We start from the raw sequence: 25,946 nt of genomic DNA, 5'->3' as shown, positions 1-25,946 counted from the left end.
TGAAAGTGAGAAAATGTATTTTAATAAATGTCAATACTATTTCAGACTTTTTTTCTGATTATAAGCAGTGAGTGATACAAGGTCCAGAGGGACCGCCTAAGAATTCTGTAGCTTTTCTGGACAAACCTTGGAGAGTCTTTATTCTGCTCTGACATCATGTAGCTTTCGGTCAAGGGGCGGGGGGGGCAGGTGGCATCAGTCGCTGCTGCAGTGTATTTGGCTGCCTTTTCTCTTTCTGTTCTCCTCACCCTTTCTGTTAAAATCAGATAATTTGCAAATACCTCTTGAATGAAGAAGAAGACTGCTTCACTGAGAAACAGTACTTGGCTGGAGTTCGAAAATTCACCAGTCAGCTTCTTGATCAAGGTTAGTCATACCTCTGTGGGTGGTGACTTTTTGTAGTTGGGAACAAAAAGGGGTCCTCTGACTCTTTTCTCCCTGTGCCGTAGGTACCTCGCAGTGTTACGATGTCTTGTCTTGCGACGTACAGAAAAATGCCTTAGCAGCTTTTGTGAGGCTGGGTGTGGTAGAGAAGAAGAAAGTGTAAGTACTGTGCACGGGGCTGGAGGGGCAGTGACCGCTAACAGTTGCTGAGCACCGAATGCAGACAAAGTCCCCGAAACAGGATATCGTGCTTCATTCATCCATCTCCTGATGAGTTATGTCAGCAGGAGTTACTGTGCGAATTTTACGTAGTTACGAATGAAAATGGTATTGAAGCAAAGAAAGAAGGTATTTTAGGCTAACATTTTGGCCTTGACCTAATATTGAAATGTATAGGTGAATTATAAGAAAGATTTTGGGGGAGTGTAATAGAGTGTGTGTGTGCGCGCACTTATATAGACACACAAACATACACGTATAATACATAAAGACACACATATGTGTATGTGCAGATAGCTGTTTCCTCTTCTGAGTGAATGAATGTAAGAGTGACCAGGCTTCACGGGGAGTCTTGTAGTATGTCTCTCATGTCATCAGAAGGATGAAGCATGAAGCCAGCAAGTAGGGCAGGAGCAACGGGCTTGTCAACTACTTAAAGACTTGGCCTTGACGAACATTATCGAGAAGTAGTCTTAGAGCACCTGGCTGGCTCAGTTGGTAGAACCTGCAACTCGAGATTGCAAAAATAAATAAATAAACAAACAAACTTGAAAAGAAAAGTAGTCTTGGGACGCCTGGGTGGCTCCGTCGGTGAAGCGTCTGCCTTCGGCTCAGGTCATGATCTCGGGGTCCTGGGATCGAGTCCCGCATCGGGACTCCCTGCTCAGTGGGGAGCCTGCTTCTCCCTCTGCCTCTGCCGCTCTGCCTGCTTGTGCCCTCTCTCTCTCTCTATCCCTCTTTCTGTCAAATAAATAAAATCTTTTAAAAAAAAGAAAAAAAGTGGTCTTACTGTATAAATAATGAACATTGACTTCCCTTACCCAAGTTTATGTAATAAGAACTTTTTGCTTTTTTTCCTAGAAATAGTGACAGTGTATTTAATGTGAACGAACCTGCCATGACAAAATTAGAAGAAATGCTTGGTAAGTACAGTTCAGTGACACATGATGGGTTTTCACGTTGTATTTATCACCATACAGTAAAACAAGAAAGTATACTATGGCACCAAATACTTTATCAAAACGAACAACAGAGTTTTAATATAAACAGAACTATTTATATTATCTAGGTTTTTCTCAAGGAAAATAAGGAGAAAGTGCAGAGAAAACACAACAAGCAGAACATGGTCAGTCTTCTACAACATAATTACCAGCGTCTAGCATAACTAATTAGGGTCTGAGATCTGGACCCTTCACATCCAGTCTTGGTGGACATGGAGAAAATACCTCTTATCTGAGTCCTCGGATTTATTCTCTTCCTCTCTACCGTTGGATCCCTGGCAAAGGGTTGGGATCAGTGTTCACAGCATATAGACTTTCTGAACTCAGAATTGGGGGTGATAGCATTCCTTGGGAGAATAATCCAACCCTTACTCTTCTCCAGACACCATCTGCTTATCAACAGATAGTCCAGCCCAGAAAGGCAGGTCATTTGTTTGCAGTACGAAGAGAGAGTCAAGAGTGTGGATATAGGGAAAGAGATCTAAGGGGGCAGAGGAAGTAGCGAATATTTCTCTTAGGAACAACGGGGTGGTTTTAGAAGGGGAGGGGGTCAGTGTTTGAAAAACAAAATAGTTACCTGCTGATGATATTGAATAAGCACTACATTGTTGAGTGGATATTCTTGTACCTAACCCTAATTCAGTACATTTGTCAAACCTGCATGGAAGAGCTTCAGGTAGATATCTGGTGGGATGAGGGGAAACCATATGGTAAAGGAGAATGGTTGAAGTAAAAGGGTCGAAGGCAAAGGAATGGTTGACATCAGTAGGCAAGGTGGAATACTAGTTTCTTGTTGAAGAAAAGATGAAGGTTGAAATCCCAGTCTTCTGTCTGAAATCTTAGAATATGTACCATTGAAACTCGATTTTGAGTTTGGTAAGAGGGGCGTATAGCTGAAACAACCCCTAAAACCCTCATTCTGTGAGGATGATGGAATTGATTTCTTAATCGCGGGTGGCAAATATAACATGGGTATGAACGTACTAGAACATACTGGACTAGAAGTCCCGAAAGCAGACTGGGTTCTGATCCTGGCTCTGCCCTGGGCCGTAAGGGGTGCAGGGGGTGGGGGCCGCTGCTGCTTCCCCTGCGGAGGGGCAGGTATCTCCACCAGTGCTCTGTCAGCCTGTGAAACCACACAAGGCTTAAACAACTGTATGCGGAAATGACTCAAGGTCATTTCATGGGCTGTCTTTTTTTCTCTTAGGTTGTAAGACACCAGTAGGAAAGCCAGCGACTGCAAAACTTTAATATTGTCAAACAGTTACAGGAAATTTGGTCACATAATGGCTGTCATCCAAGGACTCTTACTCCAACAAACAGGGCCACGAAGGAAGAGAGCCACCTGCTCGTGCTTCGTACAACAGGAGAGCCGTGGGCTCGGCAGAGAGGAGGTGACCAGTGTGTGCAGTCGGTGTAACCCTCTCCACCACGACGGTTACAGAGGCTTTTGTGTCCAACTCTGTGTGTGTTTTAAAATAAAACGGTCTTTTGGAAACATGTTTGGGAAAACAAAGCCCAGTCCTATTTCCTTTTTTTTTTTCTTTTAAGATTTTACTTATTTGACAGAGAGACCCAGCAGGAGAGGGAACACAAGCAGGGGCAGAGGGAGAGGGAGAAGCGGGCTTCCCGCCGAGCAGGGAGCCCGACGCGGGGCTCGACCCCAGGACCCCGGGATCATGACCTGAGCCGCAGGCAGACGCTTAACGACGGAGCCACCCAGGCACCCCAGCCCAGACCTATTTCACTGAGACTTGTCAACTTACTATCACACGTATTAAACTTGTATGCTGATTCATGAATGACAGTGTGACATGGACACTGAAGGCGTGGCTGTCAGAAGCAAACCACTGTGAGGGCACACCTCCAGTTCTCGTGGCTGTCCTTCCATCCAGTGGCCTCAAACAAGTAAAAGTTTGGCAGAGTTGTGTAATAACTTAGCTAGCTTATGTAAAAGTTTGCCACCCAAGGGCCTGATCACTACAAGTGCTTTAGAGAAAGTACGTGCAACAAAGAGAAGTGATAGGCTTAAGGAAAAAAAAATGGGCCTAAGAATTCGGGAGAAGAGGGGGAGTCTGGCTGGCTCAGTCAGTAGAGCATGTGACTCTCGATCTTGCTGTCTTGAGTTCAAGCCCCACGTTGGGTGTAGAGATTACTTTAGATAAACTGTCAGGGCGCCTGCGTGGCTCAGTCAGTTAAGCGTCTGCCTTTGGCTCAGGTCATGATCCCAGGGTCCTGGGATCCAGTCCAGCATTGGGCTCCCCACTCAGCAGGGATTCTGCTTGTCCTTCTCCTCCGCCCTTCCCCCCTGCTTGTGCTTGCTCACTCTCTCAAATAAATAATCTTTTAAAAAAATGAAAATAAACCTTAAAAAATTTTCGGAAGAAAGTTTGAAATAAGATGGGTGAACACCAAAAATTGTGACAGACAGCCACCTCTGGAAGTGATATGTAAGTCGAGCATTAAGATGAGTAGGTGCCAGCCCTCAAAGCGTGAGAGTGGGGGTCAGGGGGCAAGGTGTGCTGAGAGAATAGAGAACACAATGTCCTGGGGCTGGTTCTGGAGTACCTGAAAGACCAGCATGGCTGAAGCAAGAGTCGTGGCAATGAAATTAAAAAGAAAGGCAGGGGTAGTAGTCCGCTTGGGCCGCCATAACTAAATACCAGACAAGGGTGGCTTACACAGCAGAAGTTTCTTTCCTCACAGTTCCGGAGGCTACAAGTCCCCAGATGAAGGTGCCAACGGGGTAGGGTTCATTCTCAGGCCTCTCTCTGGGCTTGTGGGAGGCCGCCATCTTGCTGTGAGCTCCCACTGCAGCCCTGCCTCTTTACTCCACGTAGCCCCAGTTGCTCCCCAGAGGCTCCATCTCCGCAGTGATGCTGGGGGAGGGTGGCTCGGGCTTCAAGATGAGAATTTGGGGGGGCCACAAGTCAGTCCATAGCAACAGGGTCGACACGGCCGGCGGCTGAGGGACTCTCGGAAAACATTCGGACTGGAATGTAAGTGCCGCGGAAAATGTTGGGACGTTTCGGCGTGTGGTGCCAGGACTCGCTGTGTCCAGATGCGCGGAACGTGCAGTGGTTTTGCAGAGGCCAGGCTGTTTCCGCTGCTCGCGTAGGTCGTGGAGAGCCGCGGCGCTAGCCCGTGCGCCGGTGCCGCGGGGGCCTCCGTGCGCCTCTGCTTGTGTGGGAAGCCCGAGATCCGCGCGTGTTGATACGAAGAGTGGAGGAGTCCCCGGCAAAGGAGTTCGCGGCACGCCAGCCAGCCAGGCAGGGGCACGAAGCTGCCGCCGCGCAGGGAGGGCGTGTGAGCCCAGGGCAGCTGCGAGCCTGGGCCCCGGGCCAGGCCTTGCTGAGTAGGTGTGCCTTCGACAGAGTCGCCATCCGCCCAATTTCGCTTATTCGGTTTTCTCCGCGACATTCACACTATGCGCATAAAGGTTGAAGGCGGGGTAGGATGACTTGTGTACATTGAATACACTTCAAATCTGGGGGCAAAGCCTAGAGTTCTGGGTGCCCGTGCCTGTCAGCTTCCCTCCTGGCCGGCTCTGACATCAAAGCCAGCAAAGTAGAGGGGCAGGAAGGCGGGGTGCAGCAAACCCGAATGAGGCTGTGGAACAGAGGCTGCTGTGAGGAATGGACCCGTCTCTTCTAACCCTCTCAAGTAACTCAAGGAAACCTAGCGTCTTAGAGGATAGCATGCTTCCTGTGCCAACGCACTTTCAAGGCACGTATCCTGTGCCCTCCCCCGTGCCTGTACCCCATCCTGTACCCCCACGCATGCCCCTGCGCACGGCCACTTTTAAACCACACAGGTGTCCCTCCGCCCGTCCACTCCCGCCCATCTAGAAATTCTGAAGCCACCACTGCCTTGAAGTAAAAAGGCCTGTCGCAGGTGGCTTTCCAAGAAAGTCTCCTGTCCAAACAGGATAATGTAGCAGCTAAAAATGCAAGGCCTCCGGTCCAACTGGGTTTGAAATCCAGCTCTGCCCTGTGTTCTTGTGTGATTTATTTATACTCAAAGCCTCAGGCTCCTTATCATACAATAAGGATGCTGATAATCCCTCTTGGGCTGTGAGAAATAGGAATGCCAAGGGCACGTGGCTGGCTCAGTCCGTACAGCAGGTGACTCTTGATCTCAGGGTCCTGAGTTCAAGCCCCATGTTGGGCATAAAGCTTACGTAGAAAAGAAAAGAAAAATAGGAATGTCGGTAAAATATTTGAAACTGTCTTGGGCAATAAGCATAATCCGTTACTACTACGACTGGCAGGGACAAACCCTAGTTGGCCTCTAAGAGAAGGCGAGATTGGGTGCTCTCTAGTGGGTTCCTGTGGCCCTAGGTGCTTGCGTCCTTGACCTACAACCTTGAGAGCCTGCCTCAGCCCCGCTGCTCAGCGCAACAGCATTATGCTGCCGTGCATAGCTCAGTGTGTCACCCAGACACCTGCCATATCCCAAGTTTGGCTGTGCCATGGTAGAAATCACAACTTTTCCCTACATCTCTACTTCCACTAATAGAATGGGAACATTCAATTTGGGGTAGAAAATAGATACTGATGCCTGGTTTGACTTTGTTCATAGCTTTACTTGTTTTCCTAAATTAAAATTACCAACTCTGACAGAAAGTACAAATCTCCCATCAATAGATTCAAGTGTCATTTTTTTCTAGAACCCACTCTGGGCCTGCTACACAGCTGTCAACCGGGGATTTCCCATCACTGTCCTCTTGGCAATTCCCTTCACTTTTCTGTGTTGGATTCCCCTCTTTGGGTCCCATTTCTTCCTTTTTCAATTTTATCAATTGTTTATCAATTCTAGTGAAGTCCTGTCTTCCACTGTAAGAGAGATTAATGCTTTAGACCTCACCTGTGTAAAAATGTCTTCTTTCCACCCATAGTGGCCTGATGATTTAGCTGGGTGAATTCTAGGTTAGAAATCATTTTCCCTGAGAATTTCTTTTTTTTTTTTTTTGAAACAGATTGATAGATCACTTTTATTTTTTTAAAGATTTTATTTATTTATTCGAGAGAGAGAATGAGAGATAGAGAGCACGAGAGGGAAGAGGGTCAGAGGAAGAAGCAGACTCCCCACTGAGCAGGGAGCCCGATGCAGGACTCGATCCCGGGACTCCAGGATCATGACCTGAGTCGAAGGCAGTCGCTTAACCAACTGAGCCACCCAGGCGCCCTTCCCTGAGAATTTCGAAAAGCATCTCTCCCTTGTCTTCTAGTTTCTAAAGTTATTCTTCTTAAGTCAAAAGAGCGTTCTGATTCCTGAACACAACCTATTTATAGGCCTTCTCAGAAAGTCTTTAGGATCTCTTTTCTATAGTTTCTGAAATTTCAGGTGATGTGTTTGTTGTCAGTGTTTTATGTTTTGTTTTCTGTGGCTTCAACAAATGTACGATCTTAGAGTAGATGAGGTCAGAAGTCTGAAAGGAATCTCACTGGGCTAAAATCAAGGTGTCAGCTTGATCAGGAGGCTCGAGTGGGAGAATCTGTTTCCTTGCCCTTCCCAGCTCCTAGACGCCGCCCTCCTTCCTTGGCTCGGGGCTCCTTCAAATCCAACAATGTCGGCTGGAGTCCTCACTCTGGATCTTCCTGGTTTTCTCTTCTGTCTTTCTCTCCCTCCTCCCCTTTTTTTTTAAGTAAGAGATAACTGACATAACATTATATTAGTTTCAGGTGTACAACATAATGATCTGATATCTGTATATATTGCAAAATGATCACCACAGGAAGTCTAGTTAATCTGTCACCATACAGTTACAAAAATTTTTTTTCTTGTGATGAGAACTTTCAAGATCTAATTTGTCTACTTTAAAATATGCAATGCAGTATTAACTATAGTTACCATGCTGTGTATTACATCTTCACGACATTCACTTTGTAACTGGAAATGTACACCTTTTGACTGCTTTCAGCCATTTCGCCCATTGCCAAGCCCTCTCCAGACAACCACCAATCTCTTCTCTAGATCCACTGAGCTTGGTTTTTTGTTGGTTTTTTTTGGTTGTGTGTGTGGGGGGGGGTTGTTTTCTTCAATTCCACCTATTAATGAGATCATAGAGTATTTATCTTTTTCTGTTTGCCTTATTTCATTTAGCATAATGCCCTCAAGTTCTATCCATGCTGTTGCAAATGGCAAGGTTTCCTTCTTTTTAATGGCTGAATAATATATCATGTGTGTATGTACCACAACTTTTTTATCCATTCATGAATGGACACTTAGGTTACTTCCATGTCTTGGCCATTGTAAATTATGCTGCAGTGAACATGGGGGTCCAGATGTCTTTTCAAGTTACTGTTTTCATTTCCTTCAGATAAATCCCCATAAGTGGAATTACTGGGTCGTAGGGTAGCTCTATTTTTAATATTTTGAGGAACCTCCATACTGTCTTCCACAGTGTCTGCACCAATTACGCTCTCACCAACAGTGCACAAGGGTCCCTTTTCCCCACATCCTCGCCACCACTTGTTATTTCTTGGAGTTTGAGAGCAGCCATTTTAATAGGTGTGAAGTGATCTCTCACTGTGGTTTTTAACTTGCTTTTCCCTGATGATGAGTGATGGTGAGCATCTTTTCATGTACTCGTTGGCCATCTGGATGGCCTCTTTGGAGAAATGTCTGTTCCAATCCCCTGATCATTTTTTAATTGGATTGTTTTTTTTGCTATTGAGTTGTGTGGGTTCTTCATATATTTTGGATAGTATCCCCTTATCAGATACATGATTTGCAAATATTTTCTCCTATTCAATAGGTTGCCTTTTCATTTTGTTGGTTTGTTGTCTGTGTTTTTAAATCCTTTTTTCTGGGGGCGCCTGGGTGGCTCAGGTGGTTAAGCGTCTGACTCTTGATTTTGGCTCAGGTCACGATCTCAGGCCCATGAGATTGAGCCCCACATCAGGCTCCGTGCTCAGTGAGGAGTCTGCTTGAGATTCTCTCTCCCTCTCTCCTCATCCTTCCCCTCCCCACTTGCTCTCTCTCTCTCTCTAATAAATAAATAAAATCTTTAAATCCTTTATTCTGAGCCTTCGGTGGACCTTTTTAATAGATGTGTGTTCTTCAGGAATGTTCTTGTATTATTTCTTTTATAATTGGCTCCCTTCTGTTTTCTCGACTCTTTATTGCTAAAATTCATATTATTTTATGTTAGGACCTCCTGGCTTCTAATTTTCTAACCCCCTGTCTTTGTCTCATGGACGCGATATCCTCTTAATCTCTTGGATAACATTTATGGTATTGTGGACATTTTCTTTGTCTCTTGCAGTTCTATCTCTGCCACTGTTTTGCTTTGTTTTTGCCTTTCATGTCTGAGATTTCCCCCAGATACCCAGTGACCTTTGCCTACCCACTCACACTTAGCAGTGAGACACCACGGAGCTGATGGGCAGCTCTCTCTGCGGGGGCGGGCTTCCCAGAGTGGGCTGCACAGGTAGGTATTAGGACAGAATCCTGGCGGTTTTGTTGAGAGATCCAAAACGTCAGTAGATTTTGGTCTTCTCCTCTTTGGCCAGGCAGTTTCTCCAGAGAGGAATCGTTCCATGTCCTGCAAGTCGCTGCCAGCATGCGGGGGATTGGGGGTGCTGAGGGTCTCATCCAGCAAATACGCTTTCACAACACCTAGACCCAACTGTGCTCAGTGAATCTAAGACTAGAGTCACTTTGGTTTAACCTCTTCAGAGAGAACATCTCTCCTCTAGAGGCAGAGGAGCAGCTCCCCGCCCCCCCCCCCCCGGAGGGTGGGCGAGGTGGGCAGGCTCCCTGGGGCTCTGATGCTCTCTCACAAACTCCTAAGAGCAGACCTCTTCCTCATGCCCCGCCTCTCTCCCCCCGCCCCCCCCCCCCCCCAGGTCCTGAGCCTTGCTCGGGTTCTCTGGCACACGTCAGTCGGCTGCATCTCTGGCAAGTTAAGGGTTTAGATCTCCTAAGTCAGTGAAGTCAACCATTCATTTGTCGCCTTTCAGCTCACAAGTATCCAGCCTGCACTGCTTCTGTCAGATTTCTCTCAGTCGCCTACATTGAGAAAACAAATGGTTAGTAATTGAAAGCATGCACGTTACCTCTTCGTGAAAGAATGGGCCTTCTGAATGTTTTGTTTTGTTTTGTTTTTCATTTTTGTTGTGACTTTTAACAGGTAACCTTCTGTAAAACCAGTTTGCCTGTGGGGGGAAATGTTTTGCCTGATTGTACTATCAGAGACCGCACCAGCATGGTTGGAACCAGTCTAGAAGGCCACTGGGGGCCCCCAAGGCCCGGCTTATATTGATCTACAAACAGCTATTGAACAGGCACATCCCTGAGACCAAACTGTGCTTCCATGGCAGGTTGGTTTGGGAGGCTTGAATTAGCATCTTCTGCACTGTCTGGAACAAAACCAGATGGAGAACAGCTTCCGGGAGTCAGGAAATGAGAAACCTATTAGAAGTTATTGACCATGAAATAAGAGGAAGCGGAGAGGAAAGATCCCAATCATCTCAGAGGGAAAAATGGATTGTGGGGTCCATAACGTGCTGCTTCTGTGTCGTCTCTGAGAGTTTGAAACATGCTTTCTTTGGAAACTGGGCCACTGACTACAGAGAGCAAAAAGGAAACAACCCCACAAATCACTAACACATGAAAATGAACTTTTCTTAGAAAGTGTGAGCCTGCCTCAGCTGTGTTAGCTGGGAATGAAAAATGAGTTTTCTGACTTTCAGTTTGACAAAGACGCAAAGCGGTTTGTCCAGCTTTCTGGTCCCAGAGATAGAATGACTCATCAGTTCCTTTTTTCATTTTGTAAAATTTTTATTTTAAGTTAAATTCAACTAGCCAACATATAGTACCTCATTGGCTTCAGGTCTAGTGTTCACTAATTTATCAGTTGCGTATAACATCCAGTGCTCATCACATCACTCATCAGTTCCTTAAGGCAAGCCTGGAGATCACAGCAGACCACACCTGGAGAGTTAGTTGGAAGTCCCCGTGTTTCACGCTCTCGCTAGTGCCCAGGCGGCTCACCTGCAGAGCCCAAACAAACTCTCTCGTCACCTTTCCAGAATCTGTTTTCTTTTCCCCTGGAAACTTCCCCACCCCGTTCTTCAGATATGGAACTTCTTCTGGGCTTCCATTATTATTTGAAATCCATATGACAGGTCATTACAATCACGTATGTACATTCGTGAACCCTCTTCTCATTCGATGGTGAGTCCTTTCAGGAGATTGGGATAAAAGCTATTTATGAAGCAATTAGATCCCATCTTGTCTCCTACTCCCCAAAGCCGGGCCTGCCTGTGTCTGCCTCTGTGACCACTGGGAGGTCTTTTTTTTTTTTTTAATATTTTATTTATTTATTTGACATAGAGAGAGAGAGAGACAGAGTGAGCACAAGCAGGGGGAGTCGCAGGCAGAGGCAGAGGAAGAAGCAGGCTCCCCACAGAGAAGGGGGAGTCCGATGCGGGACTCGATCCCGGGACTCCGGGATCATGACCTGAGCCGAAGGCAGGGGCTTAACCAACTGAGCCACCCAGGCGCCCACCACTGGGAGGTCTTTTCCTCCGACGAAGTGGTACCTGAGAACAAGGACGAGGTGTCTCCTCAGCTCCCAGAGTGCTGTCAACCACACCTCAAGGCAAGAGACTGGAGAAGTCTATGGGCAATCTGACAAAGGGGTGCCAGGGGAAGCTGTGACACATTGGGGTCCCCAGATCATCTCACACTGGAAGCCCAGGGGTGGCAAGACCCCACCCATGTGTTCAGAGATTCTTGTCAGTTTTTTGGTTCCCAAACTGTAAACAGGAGTGGCAAGTAAGTAGTACCTCTTTCACGAGAGGGATGAAGTAAAGCAGAAAATGCACAAGGCAGAACAAAGCTTCAACATGAAGCAGCAACAAAACCAGATATTCTGAATATCCTCAGTGCGATAGAAGGTGCTCTAGCAAAAGGGGACAGTCACACACAAAGGGAACTTTTGGAAATTAAAAATGTGGAAGCAGGGGCACCTGGGTGGCTTAGTGGGTTAAGCAACTGCCTTCAGCTCAGGTCATGATCAGAGTCTCGGGATCGAGTCCCGCATCAGGCTCCCTGCTCAGCAGGGAGTCTGCTTCTCCCTCTGACCCTTCCTCCTCTCATGTGCTCTCTCTCTCTCTCTCTCTCTCATTCTTGCTCTCTCAAATAAATAAATAAATAAATAAATAAATAAATAAAATCTTTAAAAAAAATGTGGAAGCAGATATGGAATGAAAAATTCAGTAGGATTTTGGAAGATGAAGTAATTTCCCACACATTCGGGTAAAAGGAAAAAATAAAGACGAAAATAGGAAAACAATGCTTTCCTTCTGAGGTTCTAATCGCTTACCTTCCGTTTCTCTGTTTTAGTCTGGAGACTTTTCTTCCAACCTACCTTCCAGGTCATTCATGCTGCGTCTGATTTACTTGTAAACCCCTCTATGGAGTTTTCAATTACCGTTCTTGAGTTTTACAGCTCTGGGCATGCCATTTCATTATTTTTGTGTTAGTTGTTTTTAGCGCCCAGTTCTCCGAGAAACTCAATGTTGTGTTTATCCCTGTGAACGTATTAGTCTTGTGCCTGACAGCTCGTCTGTGTGGGTCTTCTGTTGGCCTGTTTCTGCTATGTACGGTTTCTCTTGGGTCCTAATCAAATGGTCTCTTTTCTTCATTGAGCTCCTTATTTTTATTTGAGTGCTACACATTGCACACAAAGGAATATTTGAGGCTTGGGAGAATTTTATCATCCGGGTGAAAGATTGAGTCTTTTCTCCTAGCAGACTGCCAGAGGCAATAGCCACCTAAGATGCCCTTAATCCAATTAGGGTTTAAGACGGGTCCACCCATCAGGAATGACGGCTTCAGTCCTCACGATGGCCACTTTATTTCATCTTTATTCATAGGGTATCGACTTCCAGGGTTCTGTTCCAAAGTTTAGATGGGATTTTGTCAGGGTCATCCCAAAATCTGATTTTTCTCTCTCTAGCTCTGTGTGTCTGTTGACAGCCTGCTTCACTTATCCTGCCACTTCACAAGAAGCGAAGTGGAGAAACTAGGAAAAGCTACTTTTTAAAAAAAAAAAGATTTTATTTATTTATTTGAGAGAGGGAGAGTGCACACACAAGGGGGGTAGGGGACAGGGAGAAGCAGGCTTCCTGCTGAGCAGGGAGCCCGATGCGGGACTCGATCCCAGGATCCTGGGATCACGACCTGAGCCGAAGGCAGATGCTTAACTGAGCCACCCAGGCGCCCCAGAAAAGCTACTTTCCAAATGCTGGGCTCACCTCACTGGGTTTCCTTCTTCTGGACTCTTGCCCCATAATATTTCACTCCCTTGTTAGCTCTGCGATACCTTTACGTTCTGACCCCAGTAGCACCACTGAGTATCCCACAATTCCGTCTAATTCTGATCCTAACTACCTGGAGTTAATGTAGATCCCAAAGGTTAAGGAGCTCAGACCCACAGGACTGCTCGCATGTCAGGTGCTAGCTGCAAGTCCTTGGTGTCCTCAACCCCCTCACTTCTGCCCATCCAGCCATAAATTTGGGGTATTCCATGACGCCCCCCTCTAAGGTTTGATACCTAACTAGAATAACTCACAGAACTCAAGAAAATGCTATATTTACAATTACAGTTTTATTATAAAAGATACAACTCGGGGACAGCCAAATGAAAGAGCCACAAAAGGCAAGGCATGGAGGGGATGGAGGGCCACAGAAGTCTCTGTCCCTGAGAGGTCTGGATGTGCTCTCTCAGTACCTCCATTCGTCTGCCAACCAGGAAGCTCCGGGAGCCTTTTTCAGTTCTATCGAGGTTTCGTCCCATACACCAGCTTGATTAAATCACTGCCGTATGATTGAACTCAATCTCCAGTTTCCCCTGCCTCCCGGGGCTTGGGGTGGGAGGGTGGAGAGTTCTAGTCTTCTAGTCACATGATTAGCTTTCTGGGGACCAGTCGCCAGCCTGGAGCCATCTAGGATCCCACCAGGAGCATCTTATTAGCATAACAAAGACACTCCTATCACTCGGGAAATTCCACGGGCTGAGAAGCCTCCTGCCAGGACCAGGGAGAAACACCAGATAAGCATTTTTGTTATGCTATGGCCTTCAAATATAGTCTTTGCTTATATATCTTTTATAGTTCTAATTGTTCTCAGGGAGGGACCGGTCAGAAATACCTAGTCCACTAGAACTGGAAGCAAAATTCTCTTAATCGTCAATAAATACAATTTAATGAGAAAAGAGCAAGAGAAAAGAGAGAATAAGAGCACAGTGGGCTGGACCAATAAAAAGGGAGTAGGTAAAACAGCAGGTAAAAAGAAAACGAAGCACAAAGACGAATGATTTTTTACGAGGAGCAAATGATGGTAGCAGGGTACATATCCCAAAGATAAAGCTTTCAACATTTTTTAAATTAAAAAAATTTTTTTTAAAGATTTTATTTATTCATCTGTCAGAGCGAGAGAGCGAGCACAAGCAGGGGGAGCGGCGGGCAGAGGGAGAGGGATGCTCCCCGCTGAGCAGGGAGCCCGAGCGAGCGGGACTCGATCCCAGGTCTCTGGGGTCATGACCTGAGCTGAAGGCAGACGCTTAGCCAATTGAGCCACTCAGGCGTCCTTCAACATTTTTTTTTAGTTCTGCACCTTGCAAACTTCACTTTCCACTTCTTTGGTGTCTCACCCCCCTTTCTGTCTCCTAGATGAACCCTGTCCAGTAGAATATTCTGTAATGATGGAGATGTTCTATATCTGCGGAGTCCGATAAGGTACACACTTGGCCACCTGTGGCCATTTAGCACTTGTAATGTGGCTAGTATATCTGAGGAACTGAGTTTTATTATTATTTGACAATTTGTATTTAAACGGCCACAGGTGGCAAAGGGACTACTTATCGGACAGTCTGACCTTGGATTGGATGTTTCATCTCCTAGAGAAAGACTAGAACCACCCACCCCACAGTCCCCTCCAACCCTTCCCAGCTTCCCAGCATGGCGAGGGCTGCGAGTCTGGGGATGCAGGAATGTGCCTGGTATCTCCATGGATAAGGCTCGCTCAAAATAACTCACTGAAACCTTCAAGCACCCAGCGACAGGGTCTATGTGTTACCACTCTCAATTATGTATGAAAACCTGATTTTTCTTTTCCAGAAAAAGAACCCGAGGTGAGGGAAAGAACCAGAACAGGGGCTACACAGAAGAGAGGTGGTATCATCATCACCACACGGAAAAATGAAAATGGTTGACATCTTTTTTGGAGAGTTGTTACGTAAGTAGAACCGCTTTCCAAAATTTTAGAGCTAAGATTTATACATTACAATGTGTGTAAAGTTTATCTCCAGCAAAACTGTAAGTAATAATGATAATTAACCACAACCCAGTGGGGATGGGCAGGGTGTGGAGTTGCTGGGTATAGTTGAAACAATGACAGAACGTTGACAATTGTTGGAGCTGGGCAATGAAGACACGGAATTCTTTATATTCCTGTTACTCTCTATACGTTGAAACTATTCAAAAATAAAAGTCTTTAAAAATAAATATTCTTAGGAGCACCTGAGTGGCTCAGTCGGTTAAGTACCTGACTCGTGATTTCGGCTCAGGTCATGATTTCAGGGTTGTGGGAGCGAGCCCTGAGTGGGGCTCCGTGCTACATGCAAAGTCGGCTTGAGATTCTCTTTCTCTCCTGCCTCTCCCCCTGCTCGCTCTCTCTCTCTTCCTTTAAAACAACAAAAAAAGTATCCTTAGACCTCACACATACGTATAAAAAAAGTACTGGAAAGACATATGACGGAATGGAAAGAGTGGACCTTATTTTTAAGATCATATACTTAAAAATGTTTTTCTTGGGCGCCTGGGTGGCTCAGTCGGTTAGGTGACTGCCTTCGGCTCAGGTCATGATCCCGGAGTCCCGGGATCGAGTCCCGCGTCAGGCTCCCCGCTCGGTGGGGAGTCTGCTTCTCCCTCTGACCCTCCCCTCTCTCATGCTCTCTCTCTTTCTCTCTCATATAAATAAATAAATAAATAAATCTTTAAAAAATGTTTTGCTTACTTAGTAAAATGTTTTGGAAACATGGAATGTTCAAATATGAAAAAAAAAAATCTGTATTGTGTTTCCATGCCTGCCTCTACCCAGTCCATTCTAGCTGCTTGGACCCCTTCGGAATATCTGTGCAAATACGTAACTGTATTTTCTCCTTCTTTATTCCTAAGGTAGCACAGTGTATGATTATTCTGCACTTTGCCTTACACTTAACAACATATTTTATTTAATTTATTTTTTTAAGATTTTATTTATTTATTTGACAGAGGGAGAGACACAGCGAGAGAGGGAACACAAGCAGGGGGAGTGGGAGAGGGAGAAGCAGGCTTCCCGCCGAGCAGGGAGCCCGATTCAGGGCTCGATCCCAGGACCCTGGGATCACGACCTGAGCCGAAGGCAGACGCTTAACTGACTGAGCCACCCAGGTGAACCCATATTTTATTTTTTTAAGTAATCTCTACACCCCATGTGGGGCTCGAACTCACAGCCCCAAGATTAGGAGTCACACGCTCTGTCCACTAAGACAGCCAGACACCCCTGTTAACAACATATTTTAGACATCTTTCCACCTCAGGACCTGGACAGGACATTCACTGTCAAGCTGCATGTATTACGTTGTATGTGTGCACTGAAATTCCATAGGCCTCTGGGCGGTCTCCCCTCGTGCTATTACAAAAACTGTAACCTCTTCAGTAAAACCTGTACCAATATTTTTGTTTCTTTCTCTCCTTCTTCTCCTCTGGTATTCTCATTACAGTAAGTGACACTTTCTCTTTTCTTTTTGAGAGAGAGAGCATGGAGGAGTAGAGAGGGGGAGGGGCCGAGAGAGGGAGAGAGAATCCCAAGCAGACTCTGCACTGAGCATGGAGCCCACCATGGGCTGATCTCACAGCCCCGAGATCGTGGCCTGATCCATACTCAAAAGTCAGGTGCTCAACTGACTGAGCCACCCAGGCGCCCCTACAGTATGTCTTACTTCTTAAGGTTGTTTCTCAGTCTTTGGATATTCTGGGGTTTTGTTTGTTTTTGTTTTTGTTTTTGTTGTTGTTGTGTTTTTTGTTTTTTGTTTTTTGTCTTTGTTCTCTTTTCTTTGCAGTTTTCAAGGATTCTGTTGGTACATCCTCCAGCTCCGAGAGTCTTTCCTCAGCCAGGTCCAGTCTACTAAGCAGCCCATCAAAGGCACTCTTCATTTCTATTACAAGTGTGAGTTTTTGTTGTTATTTTGTTGTTGTGGGTTTTTTTTTTTTTAATCTCTAGCATTTCCTTTTTTTTATTTTTCTTTTTTTTTTTTCAAGGATTTTACCTATTTATTTGAGAGAGAGAGAATGAGAGAGAGAGAGAACATGAGAGGGGGGAGGGTCAGAGGGCGAAGCAGACTCCCTGCCGAGCAGGGAGCCCCATGCGGGACTCGATCCAGGGACTCCAGGATCATGACCTGAGCCGAAGGCAGCCGCTTAACCAACTGAGCCACCCAGGCGCCCCTCTTTTTTTTCTTTATAGATTTTATTTATTTGAGAGAGAGCACGCGCACACAAGTGGGGGGAGGGAGAGACAGAGAGAGAGAGAGAGAGAGAAGCAGACTCCCTGCTGAGCAGGGAGCCTGATGTGGGGCTCGATCCCAGGACCCTGGGATCATGACCTGAGCCGAAGGCAGACGCTTAACCTACTGAGACACCCAGGCGCCCCTCTAGCCTTTCTTTTTTGTTCTTTCTGAAGATTTCCATCTCTCTGCTTACACTGCTCATCTGTTATTGCAGGCTGTCTACTTCATCCATTAGAGCCCTTGGCAGATTAATCATGGTTTTTTCCAATTCCCAGTCTGATAATTCCAACATCCCTGCCATGTCTGGTTCTGACGCTTCCTCTGTCTCTTCAAATTGTGTTTTTGCCTTTTGGTATGTCTTCCAATTTTTTCTCGGTAGCTGGACATGGAGTTCCCAGGAAAAAGGAACTGCTGTAAATAGGCCCTTAGTGAGGTGACGGTGAGTGTGGGGGAGCAGAACTCTATCAGCTGGTGATTACGTCTGTGTTTCAGTGAATTTCAGAAGTGTTTCCCAGCTGTTTTCTCCCCCTTGGCGGGGACAGGGTGCCTAAAGTGGGCTAAGGTTGGGTACTTCCCTTCCCCTGGCCAGCCAAGCTCTGATACTACCCTAGCAGGTTAGGGTCAGGTCAACTAGTCTCCCCTGAGGGCAGGTCTTGTTAAGAAAAGCAGAGGGCTCTATCCCATTTCAGAATGGTCCCTCTCCCGCCCCCTACTGGAAGCCTGAGGAGTTTCCCTCTGATACTAAACTGCAAGAACCTGGAAGGAGGTATAGTTCACAATACCGTGGGGTTTCCCCTTAGGACTGGGTCCCCCCTGGAGTTTTTAACCCTGAGTTGTGGGCACGGAGTCTCCAGCTTTTGTCGGTTCCGATTGAGGTTTCTCTACTGGTTTCCACAGTGGTTTCCCCCCTGAGCCTCTGCTTCCCTAAGACAGGACTTCTTGCATTTGCCTGCTGGTCTTGCCAGTCTTGGGGCAGTGGTTTGCCCCGCTCTTTGTGGATCCAAGACTTGTTGATTTTTCAGTCTGTTCAGCTTTTTACTTGTCAGGACTGAGTGCAACTTGCAAAAACGGAAACTAGAAGTGTTCTTAAAAACTTATTCATAAATCACATGTTTAATGGATCAATTTAATTTAGGAAGTATGCATATATATATTTGTAGGATAAATCTCCAGAAGTGGACTGTAGGGTCAAAGGGTTTGTATAATTCTGTGGTTTTAAGTCTTGCCGAATTGCCAGTGCCCCAGTTTACAGTAATTCCCACCAGCGATGTTTGAGACAACACACACAAATATTTTAGAGACTTTTCAACACTGGCTTGGCTTATATAACTTCGTTTAATGTGTTCAGCTAGGTAGATAATAAATCTGAGAGTAAGTCAACATATTAGGTGAAACTAATCAAGGGTGACATTTAAAAAACAAGCTCTTGTCCGGCAACTTTCCTATTTCAATGACACCCACTCAGCTGTTGAGGAGCTTGACCACTTAATGTAGGAGCTAAGTTACATGTATCTTAATGCCCAATGACATTTCATCAAGTTCGAGACTACTTAATTTTACCAATTACAAAGAATTCAATAATGTACAAATTGATGTAAATGGGCGGCTGACTGGCTCAGTCCGCAGAGCATGTGACTCTTAATCTCAGGGTCATGAGTTCGAGACCCACGTTGCATGGAGAGATTACTTAAGAAAAAAAGTAGGGACGTCTGGGTGGCTCAGTTGGTTAAGCGGCTACCTTCGGCTCAGGTCATGATCCTGGAGTCGTAGGATCGAGTCCCACATCAGGCTCCCTGCTTCTGCTTCTCCCTCTGACCCTCCCCCCTCTCAGGCTCTCTCACTCTCTCAAATAAATAAAATCTTTTTTTTTAAAGAAAGAAAATGTTTTATTTAATTTTTTAAAAAATTTTTCAAGATTTTATTTTTTTTAACTTTTTAAAAAAATATTTATTTATTTGACAGAGAGCTAGCAAGAGCAGGAACACAAGCAGGGGGAGTGGGAGAGGGAGAAGCAGGCTCCCCGCTGAGCAGGGAGCCCGATGCGCGGCTCGATCCCAGGACCCTGGGATAGTGACCGGAGCCGAAGGCAGACGCTTAACGACTGAGCCACCCAGGAGCCCCAAGATGCTATTTTTAAGTAACCTCTACACCCAATGTGGGGCTCAAACTCATAATCCTGAGACCAAGAGTCGCATGCTCCACTGACTGAGCCAGCCAGACACCTGTCTCTAAATGAAATGTTTTAAACAAAACCAAATGGTGTCAATGGAAATAATCTGGTTTTAACTATCTCATTACCTCAAATCTGCTACTTTATTTTTTTTTAAGGAAGTTATAAATTATAAGATCCTGTGACGGGGCGCCTGGGTGGTTCACTTGGTTAAGCATCTGCCTTTGGCTCAGGTCATGATCTTGGGGTTCTGGAATTGAGCCCCACGTCAGGCTCCCTTGAGCCCCTTGTCGTCTCCCTCTCCCTCTGTTCCTCCCCCCTGCTCGTGCTCTCTCTCTAATGAATAAGAAATCTTTAAAAAAAAGTCCTGTGACATAACACCTTTAATTTTAACAGAATACACTTGTGAATGGATAAGCCTTTGAAATAAAGAGCGATCTGTATGTGAGATGTCAACCATCAGACATAATCCAATAATAGAGTTCAATGGCTCAGAAGTCAGCGCTAGACAGAGTCTGAGTTCGAATCCCTTCTGAGCCACTTAGGGAACTCTTTGTAGGTTGAATTACTTGCAAATTACTTCACAAAACTTCAACTCCTTCATAGATTGATGTGAAGATTAGATAAAATAACCAGGTTATTTTATCTTATCTTATCATGCTTATCATGCTGCTTGGAACACAATAGGTGCTTATCATGCTGCTTGGAACACAATAATCATTGGTAAATGATTCCCTAAAGGGAGGTTCTCATTCTTACGTTTTTGGCTCAAATGCCAACAGTTCCATGAAGACTCTCCAAACTCCTCAAAAACACGTTGCCCTCTTCTCAGTATTCCCATGAAATACTGAGTATGAAAATAACAACGCACAGGGTTGTTTTGGGTTTTTTCTTACAACACAGTCTGCATTCAATTGTTTAATTGATGTAATTTGCAACACACTATTGTGTATTTAATTTACTCTCTAACCTAGTTTTTCCAAATTTTTATTCTCCATTTTTCCAATTCTTAAGAATTTCAGAGAAAGCATGCTCAAATTTATTTTGTCCTCCCCACCCCACACATTATAGTCAATGTAAGGCATAGCATTCAATACTTTTATTTTTCAATAATAGTTTTAAATCAGTTATATGTGAAAGTTCCCTCAGGATCTATATGTATTAAAAAACAGACCCTTGTCATTTATGTTCCTAGTTCCTAGGTCATATGGCCTCCGTTATATTTTCTTCATTTAGCGATGTGCAGATGGTATAAAATCCACTTTTTAGAGCAAATTCATTTTGTCTGAAATTTCCCATTCAAGGTAGTCCTAAAAAAAAAACAAACAACTGAGATCTGATTTAATCACAATTTTGACAGTAAGCAGAACATATATTTAAATTAGCTAACAGCTTCCTACCTGTCATCCCCATAGAGAAAGACAAAACAGAACAAAAAAAAACCCTAGGCTCTTAAAACAGTATTTCAGGGGCACTTGGGTGGCTCAGTTGATGAAGCATCTGCCTTCGGGGCTCCATGCTCAGTAGGGAGTCTGCTTCTCCCTCTCCCTCTGCCTGCCACTTCCCCTGCTTGTGTGCTCTCTGTCAAATAAATAAAATCTTTTATAAAACCCCAATATTTCTGTAACGAGAACATAAGAACATTGAATCCTAATTAAAGAGATAGAACACTGTAACACCAATTTTATCCAGTGTAAGAAAAATTTTAAGCTTTATTTTGATAAACATTTCAGATTCCCTCATATCACAGCGTATCAATAAGCAAAATGTACATATACTGATTTTATACCTCATGTCAAGTCCCAAATTCCCAATCCTAGGTAAGCAAAATACAAGTGCCGATAATTTAACTATAGGTAGTATTTTAAACAAAAAGAAGTGTTCAGCACTTTAAGTGAAACGAGGCTTTAATCAAAAAGAGACTTAATTCCACAGTGTCTTTTTTTCAACAGTAATTAGTTCAATCAAGTCTGTGATTCCAAGCTCGAGTGACAGTGTTATGTTTGAAGCAGACAAGAAAAGGCAATCAACTCTATAGTGGTACATTACAATTATGTGCTATATTTTTGGACAAACTCTAACTGCATTCAATTTTTAGGATTTGTTTTGGAGTCTAACGAAACAAGAATTAGAGGGAAGAGACATTATGATACTGGTGGACTTTGATCAACTTCCCACACTAATTGAATCACCACCAGCAGACTTCCTTCAGCTACAACTTTGATTAAGGAACACACAAATTTTACCCAAAGAAAATTCTGTACTTCCAGTTTTAGAAAGCAGACAGTTCTATGAAGAAGCAACCATTTAAATATCTGAGCACACACATTTAAGTTTTTACAACTTCATGCCTTAAGTTTTGATTTCAGAAGTATTATTTCATGGACCCAGCACCAGATATTTACACGTGTTTTATACAATATAATTTTAGAAACCATAAGTTGCACAAAATAATCATAACACTGTTACCAAATTCGTTTCCAGTGATCTTAAAAAAGACAAATTATAACTGTTTTTGCTCAGCTGAGATATCCAGTTATGGTTATTATCTAGAAAATCCTAAATTTATGTGAAAAAAGTAATCAAAGAAAATCTGTAACTTTGATAATTTTCAACTTTTAAAATGCATAGCTAAAAATAAATAAAAGGGCTCCTCTGGCAGCGAGTAACTGAGTCAAGGAGCTTCACAAACCCTAAGCCACTCTTGGAAGCTATTTTAGGTTTTACATAATTTCCAGTCTTAACACCACTATTTGAATTCAAATAAAAGACATGACCTTTGGAAGTCCTCAGCATCAGAAATGGCACTTTTGGACAAGAATCACAACTGGAGGCTGGAGGAAGAAATGGATCTTAGCACAGTTTCTCTCAAAGTATGGGGAATCTCATGTAATCTATGTACAATAGAAGCAGTAGTTCAGAAATCTTGGGAAGCTCCAATTGCTTTAGCTATTTTTGTTTTACTAAACAATCTGAAGTAAGCATATTTACTTTTAAGAACAAAGGAAAACACAAAAGAAAAAGGCAGTATGTAGCATTTTAGTAGGAGTCAGGAGTCAGGGAAAGTTCTTTTCCTCCCTTGACTTTGGACACATCGTCTTGCCTTTTTGTTCTCCACTTTGTTACAAAAAAACAAAACCAAATCTCTGCTCAAAGCAGTCCGACTTGAGAACACTGTAGGGTTTGCATATGATTTTTTTTTTCCTAATTTCCCATCCACCTAGATCCTCCCTGAAATCTAAATAAATATTTCAATGAAAACTTTTCTCCCGTTTTCATGTAGTCTGAGCCACTATATATAATTTATCGGGAAAGTGGGGGAAGGCAGCTAAAAATCACTGGCCGCTACCAGCTTCCTCAGTCTGTCCTGTTTGGGTGGTTTTCTTTAATCATTTTAATTTTTTTGTATGATAAGGACAAAAACTGCGGCTGGAAATTCACACAGTTCAGGAATAGGTGGAAAGAAAATTTACCACAGTCCTTAAGATTCAAGTAAATGCTCCCAAATCAAGTATTAGAAAGCTGCTAATTAGCAGTGAAAATTATTAGCCACTCAAATTACAATGGCAATGTTTGCTGAGCTGTTTTTATGAAAGCTTCCCCTTATAGTCTATAAAGACCCAAGTATTTGAGTCCACAAACTAGCCGCTTGCAAGAAGGAATTCTTTTGACCGGAATTTACCCTAAATCCAATGTTCTCAGTTCCTTTCTTTTCCCGAAATTGTTCGATCACATTTTAAGGTGGGGAAGTGTATGAAGCAGGGTATTTTGTATGGCACTGTACTCTTTAAGAGGACCTTTTAGTGAACTGGGAAAGCTCACAACATACTTAAACTCTACATATTTATAGATATGGTTTCTCCGGGCTGCATAATATAGACTGGAAGAAAGTGTGTTTTGACCCAAAAGGATACCCTGAAATGCTGTAGTGTGACGATATATTCATTAGAGAGCATAATTTAAAAGGAAAGTGTATGTTTTAATAATTCCAATGTTTTGTTATTTGGCCTTAATTTTAACTTTTTCTTCTTTTTCCTTTTGATTCTGCATTTCTATTTGAGAGGGCGTCTTTTATTTTTAAGCTGTGTTTAAGACTATAAAGGATATGCTAATGCAACGTAATATAAATATAAATAATATATAAGCAATATATACGCATACATAGAGCGCCAGGGGCATCAGACCACTGACGTTGTACTTTCAGGGTTCACACGAATAAGTCTGGATGCATTCCTCAGGTCCTGGAGTTGCTTGGCAGGTTTCCCCACACCTTCTTCAAACCTCTTCTCCACCACCGGGAGGACGGTCTCATAGAGAAAGGATGCATTCTGTCTGATAAAAGCCTTTTTCTCTGGATCCTGCTCACACCGAAGGCTGTAATCCACATGCTGCACGGCAACCAAGATGATTTCCACCAGGCTCTCCAAAAGTACCATGTGCAGCTCTGGGAAATACAGCTTCAGGGCTTCTTCCAAGAAGCCCATGGTCTGTTTGGTGAAGGCAACCACGGTGTAACTCAGGTTCACCCAGCAGTCATCCCCGGTGTACTGCTCGAAGTTTCGGACCCCACAAGTCTTCATCTCCTCTTTGAGCTTGCCCAGGGCCTCTGGGGTCATCAAGTTCATCCTCCTCCACATCTCCTCAGAGTTGCGATGCTTAGTGGCCTCGATGATGATTTCTTTGTAACTGTGCAAGGCCCCTTGGATGTCTTTCACCAGAAGGGCATGGATGATGAAGGTGAGGTCGAGCCCAATGTCACCCAGTTGCTGACAATGCTCCTTGGCCACTTTCACGCACTCAGCTGCGGTAGAGAGGCTCTCCTTACTATCAAACACCTGCTTGCTAAAAGCATCCACGAACATGCCCATGGCCGACCTCGCCCAGACCACAAAGGCAGAGTAGCAGCCACTGTCAGTGCCTGCGAAATCCGTCTCAAATTCCCGGGCAGTCTCAAGAAGGCTGGTAAAGAAGACATGGCACAGCTTATGAATGTAGAGTAAGGTGGCACCTTCGATGCGAAGCTGACGTATTGCAGTGTGCACAGCCGCTGCCCTGTTTCTCAAAAACAGCTCACAAGCCTTTGTGCACTGGCCAAGCCGGATTAGTTGAGAAACTGCCCTTCGAGTAGCCTTGGGACCACCTCTCAGGGAACGATCTGGGGAGAGCTCAAACATGAGCACCTCCGTGAGCTGCCGGACCCGCTCATCCACTTTGGCCCTTAGTTCTTTCACAGGAGGTGGACTGGGCTTATCCTCCAGGTAATGGTTCAACTTATCCAGCAGATCAACGGCTCCTTCAAAGTCCCTCTGGGCAATACAGACATCCAGGTCTTCAGGCAACTCCTGGATCCATTCCAGTGAGAGATCCACCTTCTCCTCTTCTACCTCAGGAACAGCTGGTTCGTCGTCGTCTTCCTCCTCAAATGGGTTACTGGGCTTGGAAGTCACCTGGGGCGGTCCTCGCGGGGCTGCGGCCTCCTCCTGCTCCCTTCGTCTTTTTTCACTGAGGGCCCTCTTGGTTTCCTCCAGCACTTCCAGCCATTCTCGTTTGATTTTAGCATTTTCCGCCTGAAAAATACGGCTCTCGGGAAACATCAGCAGCTTGAACATGTCCTTCATGGGCGGGTTGTCCTTGACATTGACCACGGCCAAACCATCCAGGGGATAGAGAGCGTTGTAGCGATACATCCCCCGCCGCTGCGGCAGCCAGGTGGCCACCAGCAAACAGTCGTTCATGAGAAAGCCGTGCACCCGCTGCAGCTGGGCCATGTGGTCAGCTTCGTATTCCACCAGGTCCCCGTTGTACACCAGGTACTGCCCCGGCGTCTCCAGCAGGTGCCTGCAGCCTTCCACCTTCTCGAGTAGGGTGGTGAGAGTGCGCTGCTTCCCTTCCTCGCCCTGACCCGAACTGTCGCGGGAGGCACCCCCGGGAGTGGGAAAAAAGCCAGCCTGGCCCCGCAGGTGGTCTCGGCCCCCCCGCGCCACCTCCCCCTTCCTCCCCTCCGGAGGCCGCAGCAGCGCCAGCGGCGGCGGCAGCCGGCAGCAGGGTAAGCGGGATGCTCTCCAGGCTGCTCTTCTGCTCGGTCAGCAGATGGCTGAGCTGATACATCTCGCTCTCCAGGTAGGAGATCTCGCGGGCCGTCTCTATGAACTGCCGGTAGTTCTGGTAGACGTTGCGCTTCAGGTTCTGCGCCGTCTCCTCCGCCAGCGCCTGGATGCGCTGCCGGTGCTCCTGCAGGTCCCGGTCCCCGTCTGACTGCTGCGAGAGCTGCTTCACGTACATCCGCGCCTCAAAGCCCCCCGACTCCAGATGCCGCCGCAGGCGGGTCGCCCCACTGTCCGACATCGCCATCGCCATTTCCGTCCGAGTCTCACGCAGTCACTGTCACTATCGCCGCCGCCGGTGCCGCCGCGGTCGAGACCCACCCAAGCCCCGCCGAGCTCCAGGGCTGAGGAAGCAGGACGGAAGAGAGACGAGTACGCCTGCGCCCGGGTCTGAGCTTCAGACACCGCGCCTGCGCAGGGGCCGGGCGCAGACAGCGCGCCTGCGCGGGAACGCCCGCCGCCTAGGGCTCATGCGCCGGGGGCGCTATTGCGGAAGCGAGTGG

General features: G+C 45.5%; 2 protein-coding genes across 5 annotated transcripts in view; one reads left to right on the top strand and one right to left on the bottom strand.

Annotated features, from left to right (window-relative positions):
* Positions 1-3,115, top strand: part of GNPAT (glyceronephosphate O-acyltransferase) — a 33,751-nt gene extending 30,636 nt beyond the window's left edge. For all 4 annotated transcript variants that reach the window (XM_027595922.2, XM_027595923.2, XM_027595924.2 and 1 more), the window contains 4 exons: positions 267-366; positions 450-543; positions 1,465-1,526; positions 2,812-3,115. In XM_027595922.2, coding sequence (XP_027451723.1) covers positions 267-366; positions 450-543; positions 1,465-1,526; positions 2,812-2,855 — 300 coding nt within the window. In that variant the 3' untranslated portion in view covers positions 2,856-3,115. The remainder of the gene's footprint in view (positions 1-266; positions 367-449; positions 544-1,464; positions 1,527-2,811) is intronic.
* Positions 3,116-21,033: 17,918 nt separating this feature from the next.
* EXOC8 (exocyst complex component 8) lies at positions 21,034-25,832 on the bottom strand. Its single transcript, XM_027593352.2, is given in 3 exon segments — positions 21,034-22,173; positions 23,501-25,314; positions 25,316-25,832. Coding segments are annotated over 2 exon segments (2,178 nt in total). The 5' UTR covers positions 25,697-25,832; the 3' UTR covers positions 21,034-22,173; positions 23,501-23,517.
* Between the last annotated feature and the right edge of the window lie 114 nt (positions 25,833-25,946).

Source organism: Zalophus californianus, chromosome 15 (assembly GCF_009762305.2).
Source record: "Zalophus californianus isolate mZalCal1 chromosome 15, mZalCal1.pri.v2, whole genome shotgun sequence".
Taxonomy (NCBI): domain Eukaryota; kingdom Metazoa; phylum Chordata; class Mammalia; order Carnivora; family Otariidae; genus Zalophus; species Zalophus californianus.
Note: the sequence above shows the minus strand (reverse complement) of the source record. Positions and strands in the feature narration are given on the sequence as shown.